Raw genomic sequence first — 21869 nt, 5'->3', positions numbered from 1 at the left:
AATACACATCTGTCATGAGAAAGGTGTATTAGGTCTCAATCACTAAAGCTTATTGTTTTCTACTATAATCAGAATCCTTTATTGATCCCCTCAGGGACATGTTTAAGTTGCTAACAGTCAAATTTAAGGCAAAAAAAATAAGAAAATAATAGTCAATAAGTGATTAAAGTAACATAGCTTAAGAGCAATACATAAAACTTAAGTATAGGTAAAGTAAGATTAGGTTAAAAATATGAAGTTGCTATATAATTGATTGTAAATGCTATTGAAGTAGTGTTAACATAAATAAGTTACAGTGTGAACACAAGTAGCAGCAGTGAAGTGCTGATTCAAGACCCCTCCGCTTCATGTCAGGGTCCTGATCACGCTGTCGGGGTTGTATTCGCTATAACAACCGCCTCGCTCTACATTATCCCTTACTTAGAGTAGGTTCATTGTATCACCAAAACTTAAGGTCCCTCAAAAGGTTGCCTTGATGCAAACCAAAACAAGATAACATCACATAACACACATACACCAACCAAAAGACAGAAACATTCACAAACACATGAGGCTGTTGAGCCAGAGAGATTTGATTAGCTTCTGCCCAGCAAAGTATGCAGACCACAGCCAGCCAATGTGTTCTGGTCTCCACTAACAAACTTGGAGGGAGCAGAGGCCCAAATCACATCAACAAGATGGATCATACAGCACAGCGACCAATCTCTATCCCACCTGACTTGGCTGGGTGGAAAATCAGGACTTCTGAGATACAGAAACTACACAGCTAACATGGTCTAGCTCCAGTTTTCCCTACTCCATCTGATCATGACATCAGCATGGAGTTCAGGTGGGAGACAGAAAAGGAGGAACATTAAGGAAACAATAGAGCAACAAATACTGGCAGTAACAGCAACTCAGTGCTCATGGTTAAAGACTGTTGTCACCACAGAGAATCTGCAAATCAATTATCCTAATCCTACAACAATAAACACTCATAATTTTGTGCAACAAATGACTGAACATGATAAGGATTAGGTATTGCTGTTCCTAAGCTAAAATAAGCCCTTAGATCAACAATGAGTCACCTTCACATTAACACGCCTGTTGCTATAGTGATATGCAGCACCTCCCAAGTGCTTCCAGGTTGAAGCCAGACTTGACCTTGTAGTTATGAGTTTAACATCGACTGTTCCACCTTGACTGCCCTCAAGTTCACCCTCCCAGCAGCAACATGCATTAAGAGTAGAAGCAGCAGCACTATTTTATTGTTTGGATAAAAAGATGGTAAAAAAGATGGTAAACACGAAAAGTGCACCGTTCACATTTGTCAAAAAAAAAAAAAAAAAAAAAAGGATGACCATGTACAAGTGTGCATGCCATAGCACAACTGCAAAGTGCTTGTGTTAGTCCTGCGAAATGGAGGTCACGATGAAATGTCTCATGTTAATTACAGCTGATATGTGTCAAGTGCTCTCCCAATGCAAAGTCCCACTCATCTGAATGAATGTGCACTGAGCACTAGCCTGATCGGTGTGTGTGTGTGTGTGTGTGTGTGTGTGTGTGTGTGTGTGTGTGTGTGTGCGTGTGTGCTTGACTGAGAGCAGTTACGACATACTCTCGCCAGTGTGTTTATAACCAAAGGCCTGTCTGCATGCCATCTTAACAGACAATGTACTTCCTCTCTCTCTCTCTCTCTCTCTCTCTATGGGGTTGAAAACCTGCTAAACAACCTGCTTTACTTGCTTGTTTTGTTTATTTATCTGTAGTGTGATCTCACTAATTGCTGTTATGGGAGAGGACAACAGGACCAGCCTGTTGAGGAGCTCTGTAACTTAACCTTTACACCACAGAGAACGGAGACGTCAAGCGTATCCTTCATTTCTAAAGTTTTGCCAAAAACAGTAACAAAAGAGGAAGATGGTAAGGGAAGTTGTGTCTGCTACAGATGTGAGTTTGTGCTGTTTGTGCAGAAGCCATGCATTCAGGGTCAAAACAATTTAAACTTTTTAGATTTTAACACTGGCCAAATTGTTAGTCAAATTTTGCCAGCTGCTCGCTAATGTTTTTTTGACTGGTGTTTGAAGCAAATCTACCAGCCAATTTTAATATTTTACCAGCATTTCGGCTAGAGCTAATTTTGTACCGCATTATATAACCATCCATGCATCTTCAACCGCTTGGGCAGCAGCTCCAGTAGGGGACACCAAACTTCCCTCGTTATATTATTATTACAAACATAACTTATTATTGTTATATATAATGTTATTATATAACATACACTGGATATAGATTCTGCTGCAAAACCCCACATCCCTAAGGAAAGAATGTGGTTCGCTCACCTCCACTGCGCTGAGCTTTTCCAATAACATGTTTGTACTTCCATATCCACATCATAAACATACTAATCTAACAACAAACTGTTATGTGACACAATAACAGCTCTGAGCTACAGACCAAATAACAATTGGTAAATGCAAGTACCATGGGACATTCTGGGTGTGGCATGTAAACATAAATAGAACCACAAGAAAAAGTTCTCATTCAGAACTAAGGCTGAATAGACAGATGGCAAAACAAGATAATCTGCACTGTGAATGAAAATGAAGTGCCACAATATGTACTTTACAGACAAACAGTGGTCATTTTTTTCATAGAGATCTTAAGTGTGTCTAAAGGTAGTTAGTTTGTTGCTTCTTAAAATGTCAAGGTGTAAAGAGGGAAACAGGTAAAATACAAACCGTTTTAGAGGGTATAAATATGGGTAAAGTATTGGCAATGATCAGAGGAACAACCTGAGAGCTCACTGGAGCAAAGAGCATGTTGTGTCTTACTCATAATTTAAACATTATCTTGTTAAAACTAGGAAAACCTGCACTTAAGGTACACACACCCTTGGTACACAAAACTTTGTAAAAGCAAGTTTTCCACAGGCCCACTGGTTTGCCACGTAAAGGACGTATATAGGCTAACGTTACGTCAAGTTGTTTAAACTGCAGCCACTTTCACACTTTCAAGGCAGTTTTACGACAAGTGCGTAACTTAATATTGACTTTACATACTGGTAACGTTAGCTTTACGGTAAATTGTATTTTAAAATGACAATGTTACTAGACCACGCAAGAAACAATGTAAACTGTGATAATTGAAAATTCTAAATTAATTAACCACAATCACTTACCTGCCAACAAAATTTTCCAAGACTGAGCTTTTTCCAGCGCTCTGTCCACCGACCACTGCAATCTGAGGAAGGTCTAAATTGCAACTCTGGCCAATGGAGCTGAACGCGTCTTGAAGCTTGTTGATCAGGGGAATCAGGTCTTCCATGCCCCGGTTCCCCATGGCTTCGTTAGCTCGGAGAGCCCCTTCAACACAACGTAAACCAGAGCCTAAAGCTAGCCGCGCTAACTAGCTAGGTAACGTTAGCTTAGCAGGAAGGTGCTCTCCGGTTACTCTGAAGTGTAACGTTAGAGTTCCGCCGCTTCAAACAGCTCAGGGTTTTATTCTCTCCTTGAACAATTGAGCATTTACAGGAAATGCAATTCACAATTGTATCATTTCGTGTTCTTTGAAGCGCAGTAACTGAATTCCCAGTCAGTCGAAACGGACGGAAAACTCGCAAAACAAAACTTCCTCTACAAGAACACCATCCGGTTTTGAGAGATGACATCCGATCGAAACCGGTGAATATACCCACGCCTCTTCGCTGCGAAACCAGGCAGTCTATTGGATAATTTTGCTGCTCCTCCATCAAGCCAACATTCTGATTGGATATTTAAAAGGCGTTGCTCTTCGTCAGAAACAAATTGCTAATTTCTGATTGGTCAACTTGATTATCAATTTGCAGTTGATCCACGTCACAAGTTCACTGCAACATGGCTGCCACCACAGAGTGTGGAGCTGATGCAAGTACTTCAGAGAACATGTCCCTGAAGAAAGCTCTGTCTGCAGCTTCTCCCCTCACGCTGCGTATCGTTGCTGAATGCCCAGTGACAAAAGCAAGAGCTTGTGATCTAATACTGCCTCACTGTGCCGTGAGTGCCCCGGTTTTCATGCCTGTCGGCACTCAGGGCACTCTGAAGGGAATCACTGTGGATCAGCTGGAGGGTCTTGGCTGTCAGATTTGTCTTGGAAACACATACCACCTGGGCATGAGACCGGTAGGCAACACTGCAATAATAGTACTTATGTTTTTCTTATGATTCAGTAGACTTTAATAGTGGCTATATGAATTAGCTTTTGTTAATGTCTTTTCAATTGCAACTCTAGGGGCCTGATTTGATCGAGAAAGCCAGTGGTTTACATGGGTTCATGAACTGGAAGAGAAATCTTTTAACTGTGAGTTTAGCTTTCGTAAATGAATCAGTCAATCATATGAATACATAATCACAAAAGTACAAGAGATAGGTGTTGAGCTCTGTTAAAATATTGTGGTTCACTTTCCTCTGCTTAACAGGACAGCGGGGGGTTTCAGATGGTGTCTCTTGTTGAGCTCTCGGAGGTCACTGAGGAAGGGGTAAAGTTCAAGTCGCCCTATGATGGCAAAGAGATCCTCCTAAGTCCTGAGAAATCCATCAGCATACAGAACAGTCTGGGTCTGCAAGGAGTAAAATCATTTGAATTATTATTATTAAATAACAAAGACCTTCCCCTCAGTTTCCCAGTGGCTAAACAACAGCCTTTCTGTGTTTCTCTGTGTTCTTCCAGGGTCAGACATCATGATGCAGCTGGATGATGTGGTCAGCAGTACCGTGACAGGACCCCGGGTGGAGGAGGCAATGCACAGATCCATTCGCTGGCTGGACCGCTGCATTGCAGCCAATAAAAATCCAGACAAACAGAACCTTTTTGCCATCATCCAGGGAGGGCTGAATGCAGAGCTGCGCAAGGCCTGTCTAGATGGTAAAAACTAAAACATGCTCTGTGGAGATCCTTTTTCTATTTTTGATTACCTGCCTCTGTCCCTGTATACCGGGGTTGACAAGCATGCAGTAGGATTGGATCATACACGGATGGAGCCTAAGAAAATTTTTAAATGCCTTTAAAAATCCTATTATTTAAATTTGGAGAGGTGCCAAAATGAAGGGATAGTTTGGATATTTTGAAATGAGGTTGAGGTACTAATCCATAGTCTATGTATTACAAAACCGTATTTTACCTTCACTAAATTTCCTCACTATTTTGGCCCACCTAAAAAAAATCTATTTTCCATTTAAGTGTACACTATATTTAGAATATTTTCACTGCTTTACTACCCTGGAAATACAGAGTTCTCGCGAGAGCACAATTTGAATTTGCTCAGCGAGTCACTCTGGCATTCAGTAATGATGCTCATTAACTATGCCCATGTAGCCGTGGCGCACCAATCACATCGGTGTATCTGATATAGGCGGGCCAGAGGCGAGCTAAACCGATGACCACAGTTTAATCTACCAGTTAGCTCCGCTGGTAGCTAAGCGTATGGGGCTCTGGATACGTCACCCTGTGTATTGTTGTGATTGGTCGTAGTGTTATCTAATTAAATGCAGTGAGATTTTCAAATGCATTCTTGGTGCCGCCCCTTGAGTTTGACCATTTTCATTACTCAGTGCCAGACCCTTAATCTTTTGGATTTGGGTCTGGATTTCCAGGCTACCACTTTACCTTGCCGTCAGACAGACTTCCCGACAGGAAACTGAAGCGGTTATATCGCTGTCTTTAAAGCCACCAGACTCCTTTGACAAAAACTGTAAAATGTTACCTCACAGAACACCGGAGTTGCTGGTCTAGCGCTGCTTCGATCAGTTAGTTTCTTTGAGTTATTGTGTAACTTTGATGAATCTGAACTAACCCTTTTAACACCAAAGTCACAATAATATAAAGTAACTAACTGATTAATGCAGCAGTAGACCTGCAACTCCTGTGGAAAGGGCTGCAAGGTAAAGCGGTGAAATTATCATAACCTGTCATGTTTCTCTCCTTTCCTATCCATAAATGTAAATAAGCTTTTACATAATGATCAGATGAGAAAGTATGTGTGAATCAAACAGGTGGCAGGCAGTCTGGATAGTAAGAGTGTCTCAAATGTTGACGATGTGAAGAGGAATCAAGATATTTACTGTCAAATTTAAAGACCAAAAATCTTGTACAAAGATTTTGGCAGCAATCTGCATTTTGGCAAAGATGACAGATATTATGATCAAACTTGTGTTTTTGATATTTAATCCCGTTCTTTTAGAAATGACTCAACGTGATGTTCCTGGTTTTGCCATCGGAGGCCTGAGTGGAGGAGAGGAGAAGAATGACTTCTGGCGGATGGTCACCCTCAGCACTGACCACCTGCCGCGACAAAAGCCTCGATACCTCATGGGTGTGGGGTACGTTTGCCCGTATGCTTAAAATAGCTTGAACTGTTGTGTTTATGTTTTTTTTTTTTTTTTTTTTTAATTAACTTAAGAGTGTACCTCATGTGGCAGGTATGCTGTGGATTTGGTGGTGTGTGTAGCTCTGGGATGTGACATGTTTGACTGCGTGTTCCCCACCCGCACAGCAGTAAGCTCTCTTTACCTCACACACTGATAATCACTTTTAAATTGTCATTTAAACTGATTTCAGTTGTGTTTCAGACAGTCTAACTGTTTCTTTTTCCTCAGAGGTTTGGCTCTGCCTTGGTGCCTTGGGGATCTCTTCAGGTTAAACATAAGCAGTATGCCAAGGACTTCCAGCCCATAGACCCAGACTGTCAGTGCCCCACCTGCAAGAGGTAAGTCAAGAAAAAAACAATAACATAATGTTGTAAGCCTGGGGGCTGTTTCACAAAAGCAGAATTTATAAATCCAGGATAACCGATAAAGCGAGGATTGACCTAATCTAATCTGTGCAGCCTGGCTTTGTGCGTTTCACGAAGGCCAAGCCAGGCTGAGCAGGAGCGACTAGGTCGAGCCAGGCTGAAATATTTTGGATAGATGCGCGTTCACGGCTTTCCTTAACCGACCGTGAGTCGATAATCGATTTACTGATGCTAAAATGGAGAATATGCATTGTTTATACTTCATACAGAGTGAGCAGCAGCTTGTTGTGGAAGTATGATAACGTGAAACACATTATTTGTAAAAAAGATGTAGTTTTGTGTAAGTGTACAACTGTTCGTTTTTGCAAATGACGTTTGACTCATTGAATGGTTTAAGTTAAGAGCAGTAGTTCGTAAATGTATATTTTTAGACTAGCTCATTCAGTCGGTCCGCTATCATCTGCCATGCTTTTTCTCACCGTTTTTTTATTTTATTTTTTTTAGAGGATGAGTTTCCTTCTTTACATATTATATGATTTTCTCCCTTGTATATATGGATATAGAAAAGAAAGACACTGAAGACAAACTATAAAGATAGTTAAGTGATAAATAGAATGCACACTGTAAACATGAATGTAACAGAGTGATATTCATCAGTTATTCCCCCACCCACCCCCCGCAAAATATAAGGTCAAAAACCATTGAGGTGTCCTCTCCGTGTTGTTACATGAATGTACAGTAGTCTACACTAGATAGTTATTGGTTCAGTGAACTAAGACTATAATTTGGCAGGATTGTACAATTAGGATATGTTCTTAAAATTGTACAATCCTCCCAAATTATAGTCCCAGTTTACTGGACAACACAAATTGTGTGCTAAGAATGCCAATTTATTGAATCCTTTATTGTTAAAGAATACAAAAAAATGTATCAACTAAAACAATTCAAGGTGCATTGGTCCACTTTAGAAACACACAATGTGCAGCACTTTATAAACTCAGCAAAAAAAGGAACGCCCCTTTTTCAGGACGCTGTATTTTCAAGATACGTGTGTAAAAATCTAAATAAATTTAGAGATCTTCATTGTAAAGGGTTTAAACAATGTTTTCCATGCTTGTTCAGTGAACCATAAACAATTAATGAACATGCACCTGTTGAACAGTCGAAAAGACAATAACTGCTTAAGGGCGGTAGGCAATTAAGGTCAAAGTTAAAAGAAAATTAGGAAAGCAAAGAGTCCTTTCGACTGACTCTGAAAAACACCAAAAGAAAGACGCCCAGGGTCCCTGGTAATCTGTGTGAACGTGCCTTAGGCATGGTGCAAGGAGGCATGAGGACAGCAGATGTGGCCAGGGCAATACATTGCAATGTCCCTACTGTGAGACGCCTAAGACAGCGCTACAGGGAGACGGGAAGCACAGCTGATTGTCCTCGCAGTGGCAGACCACGTGTAACAACCCCTGCACAGGATCGGTCCATCCAAATATCACACCTGCAGGACAGGTACAGGATGACAACAACCGCAAGAACTGCCCAGTCTGGTGCAGTACATTAGGAGGAGATGCACTGCAGTACTTAATGCAGCTGGTGGCCACACCAGATACTGAGGGCTATTTTTGATTTTGACAGTTTATAAAGCACTGAAGTGCCCAAGAAGACCTTGGTTTGACTTGTTTGTCAATTACTTAGTTTTTGTTTTTTTTGGAAGGATTTGTTGGCCAAAGAAGATTAACTCAAAGTCTAAATTTGTTTTTAATTCACATTTTATGTATTTTCATGATGTAATTTCCCAGCGATAAAACACCAGAATGGATTTACAGTTTCCAAAATGGTTACTTTGATCTCACTTGGCTCACAATTTTCAGGCAATTTGTGTTTTTGGATGGTGTAGACATGTTGTTACTCATTTATGTTGTAAAACTGTATTACTGGAAGAATGATTACTGTTTTTTTATTTCAGACATAGTCGGGCTTACCTCCATGCTCTGTTTAAGAGTGACACTGCAGCCATGCATCACATCACCATCCACAACATTGCCTACCAGGTCAGTATTGGAAATGTCTCTTAACATCAAAACTCAAGATTAAATCAAGATTTAACCACAAACTTTTTACCATTTAACAAAAAACATTCCCTTAAAGGACCGATGTGTAGGGTTTAGTGGCATCTAGCGGTAAGGGTTTGGGCTACTGTATAAACATGACTTGTGTGTGTGTGTGTTCGTGTAGATGTATTTTCTAGAATAAGTGAATCCCAAAATGCTGCTCAATTCATGTGTGTATGACATTCAAGCAAAAACATGTAGTGTGAAATGTTTGTTAGGCACACTATCAACCCATTTAACTTTTTTTTTTTTTTTTTTTTTACTGAGGTTTAAAAAAATATATATATATTTTTTAATTACTGTAAACTCTGATGATGCTTACATGTAGCACTCCCATACTCTATAGTTGCAGAAGACAAAATTATTTCTCACTGGAGATCAATAATCACATTTATTTCCTTCAAATCATCAAACATCTCTCTTTGCAGCTCACCCTGATGCGCTCTGTGAGACAGAGCATTGTGGAAGGCCGCTTCCCTGAGTTTATACGGACGTTCATGAAGCGAATGTTCCCCTCTCCTGACCACTACCCCAGCTGGGCTGTTGATGCTCTAGCCTCCGTCAACGTTACACTGGAATAGAACTTGGAAGGCAACTGGAATGCTCTAAATGAGGATGTCAAATAGTGACTGATAGATTACTATCTTTTTATATGACTTTTCTATGGATGATTGTTTTTTACTCTTTGTTTATATTTGTATTTGAATTTCCAGTTTTGTGAGCAATGAGGAAAATGGCTCTAGATCTAAAAGAATAAAGCCTGATTGTCTTTTGCTTGACTCTTTTGCCTCTGCAAATTGTCCTCAGAGAGAGTACACATTATGATAATGTGAGACTGAATGGGGTTTATATGAGGTTTGAAACACATGAAGTATCTCCTCTGTTATGCTCAGACACTTTTTGTTGTTACCATGGCTACAGAGCAAGGCCCACCCACTTGAAATGAAATGTTTTGGCTTCCTGTCAACCTGGTATTTCCTTGTTGCCAAAGGCACAAGATTAACAAATGCATATGTATTCTGGTGTTTTAACCTACATCCTAACAGACTATTACTTGTCAGATAACCGTTTGAACAGATAAATGAATCTAGCTCAATACAAATTGCGTGCTTGTGTCATGATGACCACCAGAGGGCAAAATAGACAAAACCATATCAAAGTGACTGTAAAACTGAATGGTATGCAATGTAAGTTTCCTAATAGGGTTAAAAGACGTTTGTCTGTTAGTAAAAATAACACAGTACGTTTAGGCATATGCGCTCAAATTACTCACAAACTAATCTCAGCATCCATCTAAATAATCAAAAACATGTTTATCCAGTGTTATTCTTCATTTTTTTTCATCTCTTCAATGGGCAAAAATTCTTTTTGACCCTCTTGAATGAAGGTTTTGTTTGGATCTGCTTTATGGTGCTGTGTCAAGGCTCTGTTCTGGCTGATTAATATTAATCATTGGAAGTTCATTTGAATAACACCTGTTGTCTGTGGCTTTGAGTCAACAGTTGCCCCTTAAGCACCACATTTGAATTTCATTATGGCTTCTGTTATGACCACAAGTCCCAACAAGATTAAACCTGTGACATGTAATGAGTAGCAGGCAAACTATTAACAGTGTGGTAGCTACTACAAAATAAATTATGGGTTTGGTGCATAATAAGAGTAGTTTACAAGTGTTTAATTATTTACACAGAGAATAAGAGCTAACTGAAATATTTATAGGGGGAAATGTGCATATGATAATAGAGAGCTTGTCATTTTATGTTGTAATAGCCCACATTCAGAAGAACATCTACTTTTGAACATATTTGTTTTTTTTTATATTTTGCAGGATTATGGTATATTTTTCATGAGAAGGGATATATCGTCTTTTTCGACTGTGTATTAGATTATATGTATGCTTAATGAGAGAGCAACAGCTCAGAGCTAGGTTATAAAGCTTGTACTAAATAAATTGGATGTGTCTTCATGCCTTTTTCAGCAAGACAAGTCTCTTCACAGAAGTATCAAAGACATTTCTGGCTATCACGTATATGTGTGTGACAGTTGTGTTATCATTCAGGATTACACAGGGAAGTATGCTGATAATTTAGCGCAATGATGGAGAACGCTTATTGTACAATATTCTAGATTTCTTTGTGAGTACTATTGTTCTATTTGTTCCTTTTTTTGTTATGCCTGAAATGAAAAGGCGTCGCAGCAGAACATTAGTCCCCAACGGCTGGTTGCACATTTGCTGTCAGTGCGTCCATGCGGAGCTCAGGCAGGGAGGATGCTGCTGTTGAGAGACAACCAGTTGCTGTCCAGCTGTCACAGTAAAAGTGGAGCCTCCCCTACGCACCGACGGATGAACATCCTCGACCTGTTGCCTCGGTGGGAAGAAAAGTAGAGCTGCGTTGTGACAGATGCCTTTTTTCTGTTTTGAAGGGAGGTCGAAGACGATGCCATGAGGTGTATCAATGTGTTCGTTATTAATCTACGTTTTGAATAGCAGAAGGAAGAGGAGCGGGGTTGGTTTTGGGGGGTCCACCTCGCTGTGGAGGTGCAGTTTGCGGTGATATCTGTCTGTCTCTATCTCTGGGCCGTGAGGAGGAGGACCATGGTCGAACTGGAAAAGGAGGTGCTCCCTCTGCCCCCTCGGTACCGGTTCCGAGACCTGTTGCTCGGTGACTGGCAGACCGACGACAGGTAAGAATGCAACTTGCATCGTTTACGCACGGCGCACTGAATCCGTTGCGCATCGTGTGCCACGAGAGAATCATATATTGTCTATAAAGTACTAATTTGTTATGCGTTTGCATTTTCTCCCTGTGATCTCGTTAATTCAGGTGTATGAATGTCTTGGAGTATTCTACTTCCAGCTGTGCAGCGCTGTTGTTATGGGTGCTGCAACAGGTTTAGGATACTCCGTCCCCTGTGTGCGCGGACACGATTGTTGCTAATGCTGCTAGTTGAATATTATCCCACCAAAAGCAATATACTAATTAAACAATACAAGAAAAAATACTCCAAAGAGAATCAGAGATTAATTCATTCAGCAATATACAGTTCATTCATTTTTATATAATGCAAGTGGCGCATCTATTTGAAACAAAAATCCTTTGATGGCATTCACCAGTAAGGGAATCAACTAGCTGATTATTTTCAATAAATCTTTGGAAACTGAACTAACCCCAAATGTATTGAAAATTGCAAAAGTAGTTCCTGTATTTAAATCTGAAGACCGAAGTTCATTTAATAATTACTGTTCTATTTCTGTACTTCCATGACTCTCTAAGATTTTGGAAAAGTTGGTTTATAATAGAATGATGAAACATCTGCAGAAGTGGAACATTCTGTATGAACATCTACGTATATGGATTTAGGAGAAATCATTCAACAGAAATGGCTGTGCTTCAACTGATGATAAAATTCATACTGCATTAAATAACAACAAATATGCCTTAGGAATATTTCTTGATTTATCCAAAGCTTTTAACACAGTTAATCATGATACCTTACTCCAAAAACTATTACACTATGAATGTGCTGGAATCCCTTACATGGTTTTGCAACTATATTCATAATCGCCAACAGTTTGTTAATATCAATGGATGGACATCTAATAGAGCCATTATAACATGCGGGGTCCCACAGGGATCTATACTAGGACCACTTATTTTCCTTATTTATATAAATGACTTGTCTGCAGCATTATCCTCCTTGTTTCCAATCATTTTTGCTGATGATACCAATTTATTTTTTTCCCATTCAGAATTTTTGATTCTCATGGCCAAAGCAAATTGTGATTTAGTAAACATGTCCAAATGGTTTCAGTTAAACAAATTATCCCTTAATCTTACAAAACCTAACTTAAAAAGTATTGCAAATATAATTATTGTCTTTACATTGGAAATAATTCAATTACCCAGGTTTCATCTACAAGTTTCCTTGGAATTCTGATAGATTATAGTCTAAGCTGGAAGAAGCATATTCATTTTGTTTGCAGTAAGATTTCTAAATCCATTGGCATCATTGGCAAATTTTGAAGTTTGGTTAATCAGAAATGTTTACCTACTCTTTATTACAGCATTAATATTCATCATAGTAATTCATCCATACCTCATGTATTGCAATATTATTTGGGGAGCTACTTATCCTACTTACCTTGATAAGTTATTTACTTTGCAAAAGAAATTTTGCAGAATTGCCACATTTAGCAGCTGGACTGATCATTCAGCCCCTCTCTTTAAAGAGCTCAAGATTATATCAATCTTTAACATAAATAATACTTGTGTTTTATTTTCAAAATTTTGCACCAGCCAGCTTCCATTCCAAAGCCTTGCGTAGTATTTTATTTTTTTTTGCGTCAGTCTAATGCTGACGCACACGGTTGTAATACAAGACATGCCAAATATTTACAGCTTCCAATGTTCCGTACTTGGCTCTGCCAATTCTCTATTAGATACAGGGGCGCTCAGCTATGGAACAGGTATATTAACACTGCATTTCAGTCAACTTCTGTCAATAATTATAAAAAGAGGCTTAAGACCTGTCTGATTAATTGTTCATTATCTATATTATTCCTCTCTCCCTTTGGTGAGACTCCTTCTATAAGCCCCTAGGGGTTTTCTTAATCTCACCTGCACAATCTTTATTTTTTTGTGTGTTATTGTTGTCTTGATTTTATTGTGCAAAATTCAAATTTAAAGGGTAGACCTATAGTGTGTTACCCTATTTATGTTCTCCTCATGCCATAATGTCTGTGATATGCAGAGACCCATCTGCCACAGGCGATTTTAAGTGGGTGCATAGTTACCGGCAATTAACCTTTGCTTACTCTCCATTTGCAGGGCAGAAGATTTGAAATGCTATAGGATATGCATTGCTTAATTTCGGCTATTTCATAATGCTGTCTAATGGAAAACCATAACCTCAATTTCACGCTTGGTGTCTCTTGTTGCTAGGTGGAAATGAGGACCAAGACACTTGCTTGTGGACTTGAGTGGGTGTTGCGAATTAGATCATTGGGGAAACTTACTATTGAGAGCATGGAAGAAATCAATCCGGGTTCAGACATTGCCTGGTTTCACTACAGAAACACTGCTGCATGCTACCATAGAGGCCTGATGTCAATAATTATTATTATATTAATAATCATAATAATAAATCATACCATTAAAGGCTACTGTGTATTTGTATACCTACTGTATCCCTGACCTCAGAAAGGGTCACAGTTTGCACAGCTAAAGTTTAGTCCTGCTTACTCTGGCCGTGCTCTTCTTGGCCTTCTGTAATTTTCCGGCTATTGCCCAAGGACTAATGTTTCCGATCCTGAGTGCAGTGTGACCTCAGTCACTTGATTACAGAGGTTCAGTAGGAGCGGGGTTGCTGCTTGTTTCTTGGAAGCATGAGACAAAAGGACAGGACTTTTTATAGTCCAGGCTTCTCATCCTCTAAAAGAGGCAAGACAATAGACAGTTGACAACAGCATGAATAATTTCAGAAACAAAATAGGGGTATAGTGACAGTGTGGTTGTAATCAATTTGGTTGGTTTCCAGACTACTGAGACAGTTTGAGAGGACTGTTTGTGTGTCAGTGCCACATATGTGCTGTAATACCCTCTAAACACATGATGTGGACGAGTGTTTTCGGGGGTTTTGAACACTTTAAGGGCACTAGAAGGTACTATGGTATGAATTAAACATGTGTGGGCTGTGTATGCTACATTTATTTTGTCATATTGCAGAGCTGTGATGTCCAGTGCACACATGCTGTGTGTGTGTGTGTGTGTGTGTGTGTGTGTGTGTGTGTGTGTGTGTGTGTGTGTGTGTGTGTGTGTGTGTGTGTGTGTGTGTGTGTGTGTGTGTGTGTGTGTGTGTGTGTGTGTGTGTCTGAGCATTTCATAAATATTCAATTCAATTCAATTCAATTCAATTTTATTTATAGTATCAAATCATAACAAAAGTTATCTCGAGACACTTTACAGATAGAGTAGGTCTAGACCACACTCTATAAATTCCAAAACCCCAACAATTACAGTAATTCCCTCAAGAGCAAGCATTAGCAGTGGCTATTGCAACAGTGGCAAGAAAAAACTCCCTTTTAGGAAGAAACCTCGGCAGACCCAGACTCTTGGTAGGCGGTGTCTGACGGGCCGGTTGGGGGCGTGATGAACAGTGGTGATAACAGTCACATTAGAAGTCACAGTGACTTCGAAGGTTATCGTGGAAGTTCATGTCATAGCAGGGCACATCGTGTCATACTGAGTAGTGCAGTCTCCTATACCGGATCCTGACTACTCTGTGCATAGGAACATCACAGCAGGGCGTTGCGGAATAAATGACACTTGAGAGAGTGAGAAAGCAATTGAGATGTCCAGGGATTATTAGTGGCTATAAAACGGAGTGATTAGAAGGAAAGCGGAAGCTGTGATTGATAGTGACAGAATGCTTAATTATACAGCTGAATCACACAGAGTTTGTTATGTCCATTAATCCAGGGGTAGCTTTAACTAACATCCTCAAAGACCCAGACGGTCCCAAAGGGCTCAGGTGCACAGAATAGCTCCATACAGTATTGATGCGTCCCCGCACAGAAGCTCTCACACATTGAAATGGCAACATGTGTACGCATAACTTATCTCCTTGACACATATGGTTGCACTCTGCTCTGGGAAAACATACATTACTGAGCCATATAATCCCTCTTCTGTCATCCTCTGTGGGCATTCTTTCTGTCGTCCTCTCCTCTCAGCTTGCATCTCTCTGGGTATGTGTCCATACCTCACCCTGTTTTAACATCCACCACCACTCCTCCCCTGCTGTAGCTATTGAACGTCTCTCCGGGGAGGCAATTTTCAGCACAGACTTTTAAAGATGGGAATTGATTTAAAAATGTATTTTACACACAGGGATCTCTTATTCTCCTGATTGTGTTATTACTATCTTAGGCCTCTTTTTTCTACCTCTGCCAGTGTTTCTATTTTTTAGTGGACCAGTGTCCTTGACAGAAACAAGCCTTTTCTCACAGACAACACTTGAATAGTGTTCTTGCTGAAAGTTCGGTCACAACCAATATCTCTATCTGTGTAGTCCCCATAACCCATAACCTTAAAGGGGTGATAGAATGATTATATAGGGTATTTTACACTGTTCCTTTAGGTCTCCTAATGGGGTATGTAACATTGGTTAGGCGGAAAATTACCCGAATGCTATTTTATTAGGCCCTTAACTACCCTGTGAATATGGCTCTATTTGGAACAAGAGCTTTTCTTCCAAATATGGTATGCTCATGAATATTCAGAATGAGCTACACGCTGATTGGTTTGAGCAAACTACATAGAAACACATGGGAGACTCGACAGCAGGTCTCATTGCAAAGTTATACATTGTTTGTAGGGCTATTACGTTATTAAATTCACTTCTGAGACTTTTTTAAGCGAGAAATCAACTATATGAAGCTCAAATATGGGACGTTTTAGGGAGTTCAGCTGCCGGTGTTGCTGCCTCGCTGCACGGCCTGCCTTCCTCCACAGACCCCGGCCTGCAGCTCCCCTCTTCCTGCTAGCTAAATGGCCCATGTGTGAGAGTGATAGCACGGTCAGCGAGCTTGTTACACCAGCAATCTCTTACAACAGTTCCAGTTAATCTTGGCTGGCTGTCAGCATAACTAGCTATATTTACAGTTTGAATTTTGTCACGCCACTTATACAAGATCTCCCTAAAGGTCTTATAAAGCTAACAACAGTGTCCAACAGTGGGGGTTTCGTTAGCTATGACTGTCCCTTCAATCCTAGCTATGTGTAGCTAGCTACAAATCACGGATAGTTAGCTTCATTTTTGGCGTAATTTCTGTATATTTACAGTTTGAATTTCATCACGCCACTTATACAAGATCTCCCTAAATGTCTTATAAAGCTAACACGGTGTCCGATTTCAAGTTAATGAATATTTGTGAATTTCAGAGGAATTCTAGGAGGAGCTAGCTCTCATTGATAGAGCTACATCCAGCCGCAGGCTCTATCAATGAGGCTCGCGGACAAGCGGCGTTAATTTCCCCAATCGTTTGTTTAAATAACTCAACACATTATAATTACACACATTAAAAGATTAACTGGAACCTGTGGTAACAGATTGCTGGCGTAACAAGCTCGCTGACCGTGCTCTCACTCACACACACCGGGCATTTAGCTAGCAGGAAGAGGGGAGCTGCAGGCCCTGGAGCTCTGTCAGAGCACTAGCGTTTAGTAGTCCATTATCCTAAAACCGGTGACTTTGAGCGGGTATGGAGTGCTGTGTGCTGCCAGTCGTGACGGAGCTCCAAGTACCTCAGAGCAGGCCGGGGTGTGTAAAGGAAGGCAGGCCAGGCAGCGAGGCAACAACACAGGCAGCACCGGCGCTGAACTCCGACACACAGTCGGACAAAATTTGCAATTAGCCATCAATTTTCGTAAAACGGCCCATATTTGAGCCTTACATAGTTGATTTCTCGCATAAAAAAGTTTTCAGCGGCAGTTTCAAAATATGAAATTTTCATAGTAAAGGGGTATCAGTGGGACTTTGAGCTTCTATGTATGTCCTATTTACCCACCAAACTGTCGTTATTCAACTATGACAGGGTAAAATCGGTTTTGCATTCTATCACCCCTTTAATCATGGTTGCACTTGAAAATGTATCAGTAAGTGAATGTGTGTCCTACTGCTACAGGAATGCTTCAAGGAGAGAGAAGTAGGAACATTTAAGTGATAATGTTCTGGTTACACCGACACCATTTATATTTTCTGGCAGTGAGTCAGAGGCTTATGTTCAGAGGAAAAGCCAGATGACTTAGCAATTAAATCCTGGGCTGCGGTCGAATAGTCAAAAAAGTCTTGTCTTTTCCTAATCACTTTTCCTTGACCGTGATTGGAAAATGTCATGATAATGTTAATTGTTTATTTTTGTGGTTTTTGCCTAAAATGAACATGATATCAAAACCTAAAGTGGGTGGTTGTTGATATTAGCAATAGTCTATTTTTTCACAGTAATTTTATCACAGTCTGGTTAAATCTGTAAAGTAAGCTAGCTTTCTGTATCAGTCTTTCACTCAAATGCACCCACCTTCCTATTCTCAGCACTTTCCATTGACAAATGAACTTGTTTGTGTACATTATATGTACAGTATATAGAATTCTCAAAATAATACATTTTCTGGCTTATGTACTAGAAACACACACGTGACTCCTAGCTCAACTTGTATGCCTAATGTTTTACAAATGGAGTTCAACAGTCTCCATTGCTCTACAATAGAAAGCCTCAGTGGGACTCATCCTCAGAGTCCAGGATTAGCATACAAATGACAGCCCTTTGTCGTTAAAACAATTTCTTATTGGCTGTCACCTCCACATCTTCTCTCGCTTAATCTCTGTCTCAGTCTCTCTGCCATTTTATATCCCAATGCTCCAACTCCCTTTGCCTCCTTCTTAATTCTTCCAGTCAAACCTAATCTAGTCAATCTAATCCATCAATATTGTCAACATTCATACCAGTTTTGCTATGCTTTGACTTCTCTATGGACGCTGGAGTCCTTTAGTGAGCCTCTCAGAGCTCATGTAAATTTCAGTTATATCATTTATAAGGCAGTTTAGAAATATGATAGCCAACTCTGTCAAGGGTTTTGCCGGTAGAGCTGGAATAAAGGGAAGTTATTAGCAAAAAATGGGTTGTATGATGAGAAGAGTCACTCTGAGAAAAGGTGATTTTTTTTTTACCAGCTGGATGAGAGAGAAGGGGTGATGTAGGGAGGGAGCAGGCAGATCTGCTGGTAAACATCTAAAGTGAAGTTAACTTAAAAACACCCAGTTGCTAATGGAAATCAAATGGGAGCTCTGCATAGTTGATTGAAAGCTGGAGGCTGAGAGTGGGGTAGGCTAATAAAATCAAAGTTTTAGGTCTGACGAATGTCCATTGCTATTAATTAAACAAAAGTGTCTTAAAACAACATCTTAATTAATACTGGCGAGGAGGAAAGGTTTCCAGTAGGCCTGAACATTAAATATAGTAGATCCGTCTTGAGAACAAATGACAGGGCACGGTGGGAGGATGGAGGGCTGAGGGCTCATATACAGTCTCTGAGCGTGACCCTGCTGCAAAGAATACTGTGCACATAATGCCTGGTGAACATGAGCCACCACTCTCTTTGTGAGAGACATTGAAGGCAGAATGAGAGACACTTCAGTTTGGTTGTACAATTAGAGTTTATTGTTCCTTATATTCCAGCTGTGGTTATGTGTATATATATATATATATATATATATATATATATAGTAAAAGATACATATATATAATATATTATATTAAAGCTGAATTATTTTTCATTGTTATCATTGATTGGCAATAGCCCAAGGCTGTAGAAAGAACAGTGCAGGGTGTGTCCCTGGTGTACCTAAGCTAGATATTGAATTCCCTAACCAGCCTTTCGGTTAGATGGGAACTGTCAACACTTAAGAGCCTTCCTGCTGTGGATACTAACACAGCCATTGGGCTGACTAGCATGTGTCTGAGCACTTCTGGGCTCTAGCGGTGTGTTCGATGTTGCTGTAAGGCCCTGTGGCATCAGAGTGGGGTCAGGGAGCTGCTGTGCCACGCTGTTGTTGGGGATCACAAACACAGTTGTCCACTGATCGCAGCTCCCCTATTCCCAAACTGTGTTAGCTTAATACACCACAGAGACAACAGGAACAGGCAATATAAATGATACCTCTCAAGTTGCACTCCTTTTGCGTCACTTATGTAATCACCAAAGCAGTGATTTAAAGACGACTTTAGAGCGGATTGATATCTCACGTTGATTTGATCAAATGTTAAATGTCTGTGCATCATCCGAGGCTAATGTAATCTGAAGGGATAGAATGTCATTGGATGGCTTTTGATAGAGTTGTGCATCACTTTAAGCCACATTTAGTTTCTCAATAGACAAATGATTGCAGCATTTTTTTCTTTTGTCAGCACATCACAGATTTAAGTTAGGCTTTTCTGTGAATTTAACACTGAACTGTTGTGTTCTGTTTGTCCTTCAGGTCAACAAAGGAGATGTGTCAACAGAACAGATCCTTCTTTAAGCAATAAATAGTAAATTATCATTTCAGGAAAGGAGGAGGCAAGGCTGCATGGTTTACGTCACAGGGAAGGGGGGAAATGGCTGCAGTGCACGCTTACTTACTATCAATATACATTACGCATTTGTTTTAAATGAAGGCTGTCGTTTTCCTGCTGTGCTTTCCCCAGCTGGTGGGGTAGAAAGAGTGATTGTTGGAGGCTATAGATATATGTAATTACGCACAGTGGATTGAATAATAGATAGATCGGTCACAACATAAACCAGTTGATTTTCTCCAGACAAGGATTCATTGTCATAATTAAGTTATTATGAAACATTATTTTCATCTGTCTCTTCAGTCAGCATAATCTTGTGCATTGTCAGTGTTAAAAGAAAAATGTGCCTTTTTACCACAAGAAAGGCGGGGGATTTGTACATTTATTTTCATTTATTATTTATTTTTCCCTTTTATTTTTCTCCACCTGTCATTAGGACAGTCTAATGTGTGTGACGGTTGTGTATCTGGGTCAGGGACAAGCTGCCCTGTCAACCATTGGTTGGATGAAGGCGCCTAAATTGTCATCCCATTGAATTTCTCCTGCCCTCATTTGGAGTCTATACATATTATTTTGTGCCTTTGTGTCCTTTTTCCAGTCTTCACTCTTGTAGCTGTGCCCTCGTTTCTTAAAGGATCCCCTATTCACACTTACATCTTAAGCAATACAGTATGCTGAGTAATAAACTGGTTTATGGCCATCAGAATTTCTCCATAGAATGGTTCTCCAGACGCTACATGTTTCTTCCAGTCAACGGGAACAGCTTCTTCTTCTGAACCCTTACCTTTTCTAATCTGTAGATCTTATAAATTGTCCTCGTTTTTATATCACAGCAGTGACAGACCTTGCAGGCAGCCTTTACCTAATCATATGTGTGATTGATTTTTCTGGACATTCAGATTCATCCTTTCTTTTCCCTTACAGCATGTTTTAATGTGTATTCTGGATTAGGTTTTTCAAAGGCGTGCTCGAAATATCAATTTCCCTTTTTCTTAATTAGAATTTTTCACTTGGTTTCCCTATATCTTGTTTGTTTTTTTCTTCTACTTCACTGGTATGAATACTATTTCTGAGTTGTGTTTGGAGGTTTTGATGAGCCAATGATGAGCTGTTTACACACATACATTTGGGTTTCTTTAGTCTCTTCCACTGTGTCATTAGATTGCCTGTGCTGTGTCATTATGGAGCACAGGCATGGGTAGAAGCAGCAGGAGAACAAGGTTTAGCTCCATCGCTCTCTCAAAGATCCTCCTCCGCATGTCCCCCTCTGTCTTTCTGTCCATCTGTCTGTGTCTATTTATCTGTCTGTAATTTTGTCTCCCTCTCTCTCTCTTTCTCTCCCTCTTTCTTTTCTCTCTGTCTTTCACACTTCAACTCTTAGAGTCTACATGCAAATGCAGAAATGCAAATTCTCTCCCAAGGCTCAGGTTTATGCCATGCCATTTTCTTGTGTTCTCTTGTTTCCAGCTGTTAAAGCTGCTGTTCTTGCTTTATTAGAGCCCATGAGATGATCTCAGATGCCTGACTGAATAATTAGTTTGATAAACCTATATTTTGAATGTGGAGCAGAGCAGCGAGAAAAAGAGCAGGATCTCTTTGGGGGTTATTGTCGCCTGATGAATCTTACATGACACACTCAAATTGTTGTTCCTTAATCCAGCGACACATGTTTTTTTTTCACACAAATGTGTCCCAAAGCAGTTTTTCTCAACTAATCATTTATTTTCCCTGTGCTTTTTGGAGGGCTTTGGGGGGCTGATACGTGAATATTGCCCAGAAGTGCCACTGTGATGTGCTTGTGTGTCTTTTGTTTTGAAATAATTCTTTTTATGAGTTTTTAATGTGTCCCCCCCCCCATCCTCTCCTTAGATTAAAGATCGAGACTCTCAATCTATACCACAGC

At 40.1% G+C, this 21869-nt stretch overlaps 3 protein-coding genes across 7 annotated transcripts in view; 2 read left to right on the top strand and 1 right to left on the bottom strand.

The window, feature by feature from the left end:
• Positions 1-3663, bottom strand: part of dnm2a (dynamin 2a) — a 33826-nt gene extending 30163 nt beyond the window's left edge. For all 5 annotated transcript variants that reach the window (XM_028598547.1, XM_028598548.1, XM_028598550.1 and 2 more), the window contains exon 1: positions 3161-3663. In XM_028598547.1, the coding sequence (XP_028454348.1) occupies positions 3161-3321 (161 nt within the window). In that variant the 5' untranslated portion in view covers positions 3322-3663. The remainder of the gene's footprint in view (positions 1-3160) is intronic.
• A 145-nt stretch (positions 3664-3808) lies between these two features.
• qtrt1 (queuine tRNA-ribosyltransferase 1) lies at positions 3809-9949 on the top strand. The gene is made up of 9 exons (XM_028598576.1): positions 3809-4139; positions 4249-4317; positions 4436-4574; positions 4687-4881; positions 6197-6335; positions 6435-6510; positions 6612-6721; positions 8709-8793; positions 9282-9949. The coding sequence occupies exons 1-9, from the start codon at positions 3855-3857 to the stop codon at positions 9432-9434; spliced, it is 1251 nt and encodes a 416-aa protein (XP_028454377.1). The 5' UTR covers positions 3809-3854; the 3' UTR covers positions 9435-9949.
• A 1500-nt stretch (positions 9950-11449) lies between these two features.
• kcnt2b (potassium sodium-activated channel subfamily T member 2b) overlaps positions 11450-21869 on the top strand; it is a 40991-nt gene continuing 30571 nt past the window's right edge. The window contains exon 1 of the mRNA XM_028598541.1: positions 11450-11538. Within this exon, the coding sequence (XP_028454342.1) occupies positions 11450-11538 (89 nt within the window). The remainder of the gene's footprint in view (positions 11539-21869) is intronic.

The sequence above is a fragment of the Perca flavescens genome, chromosome 15, assembly GCF_004354835.1.
Source record: "Perca flavescens isolate YP-PL-M2 chromosome 15, PFLA_1.0, whole genome shotgun sequence".
Classification (NCBI taxonomy): Eukaryota; Metazoa; Chordata; class Actinopteri; order Perciformes; family Percidae; genus Perca; species Perca flavescens.
The sequence above is the reverse complement of the archived record's forward strand: the minus strand, read 5'-3'. Positions and strand labels throughout refer to the sequence as shown.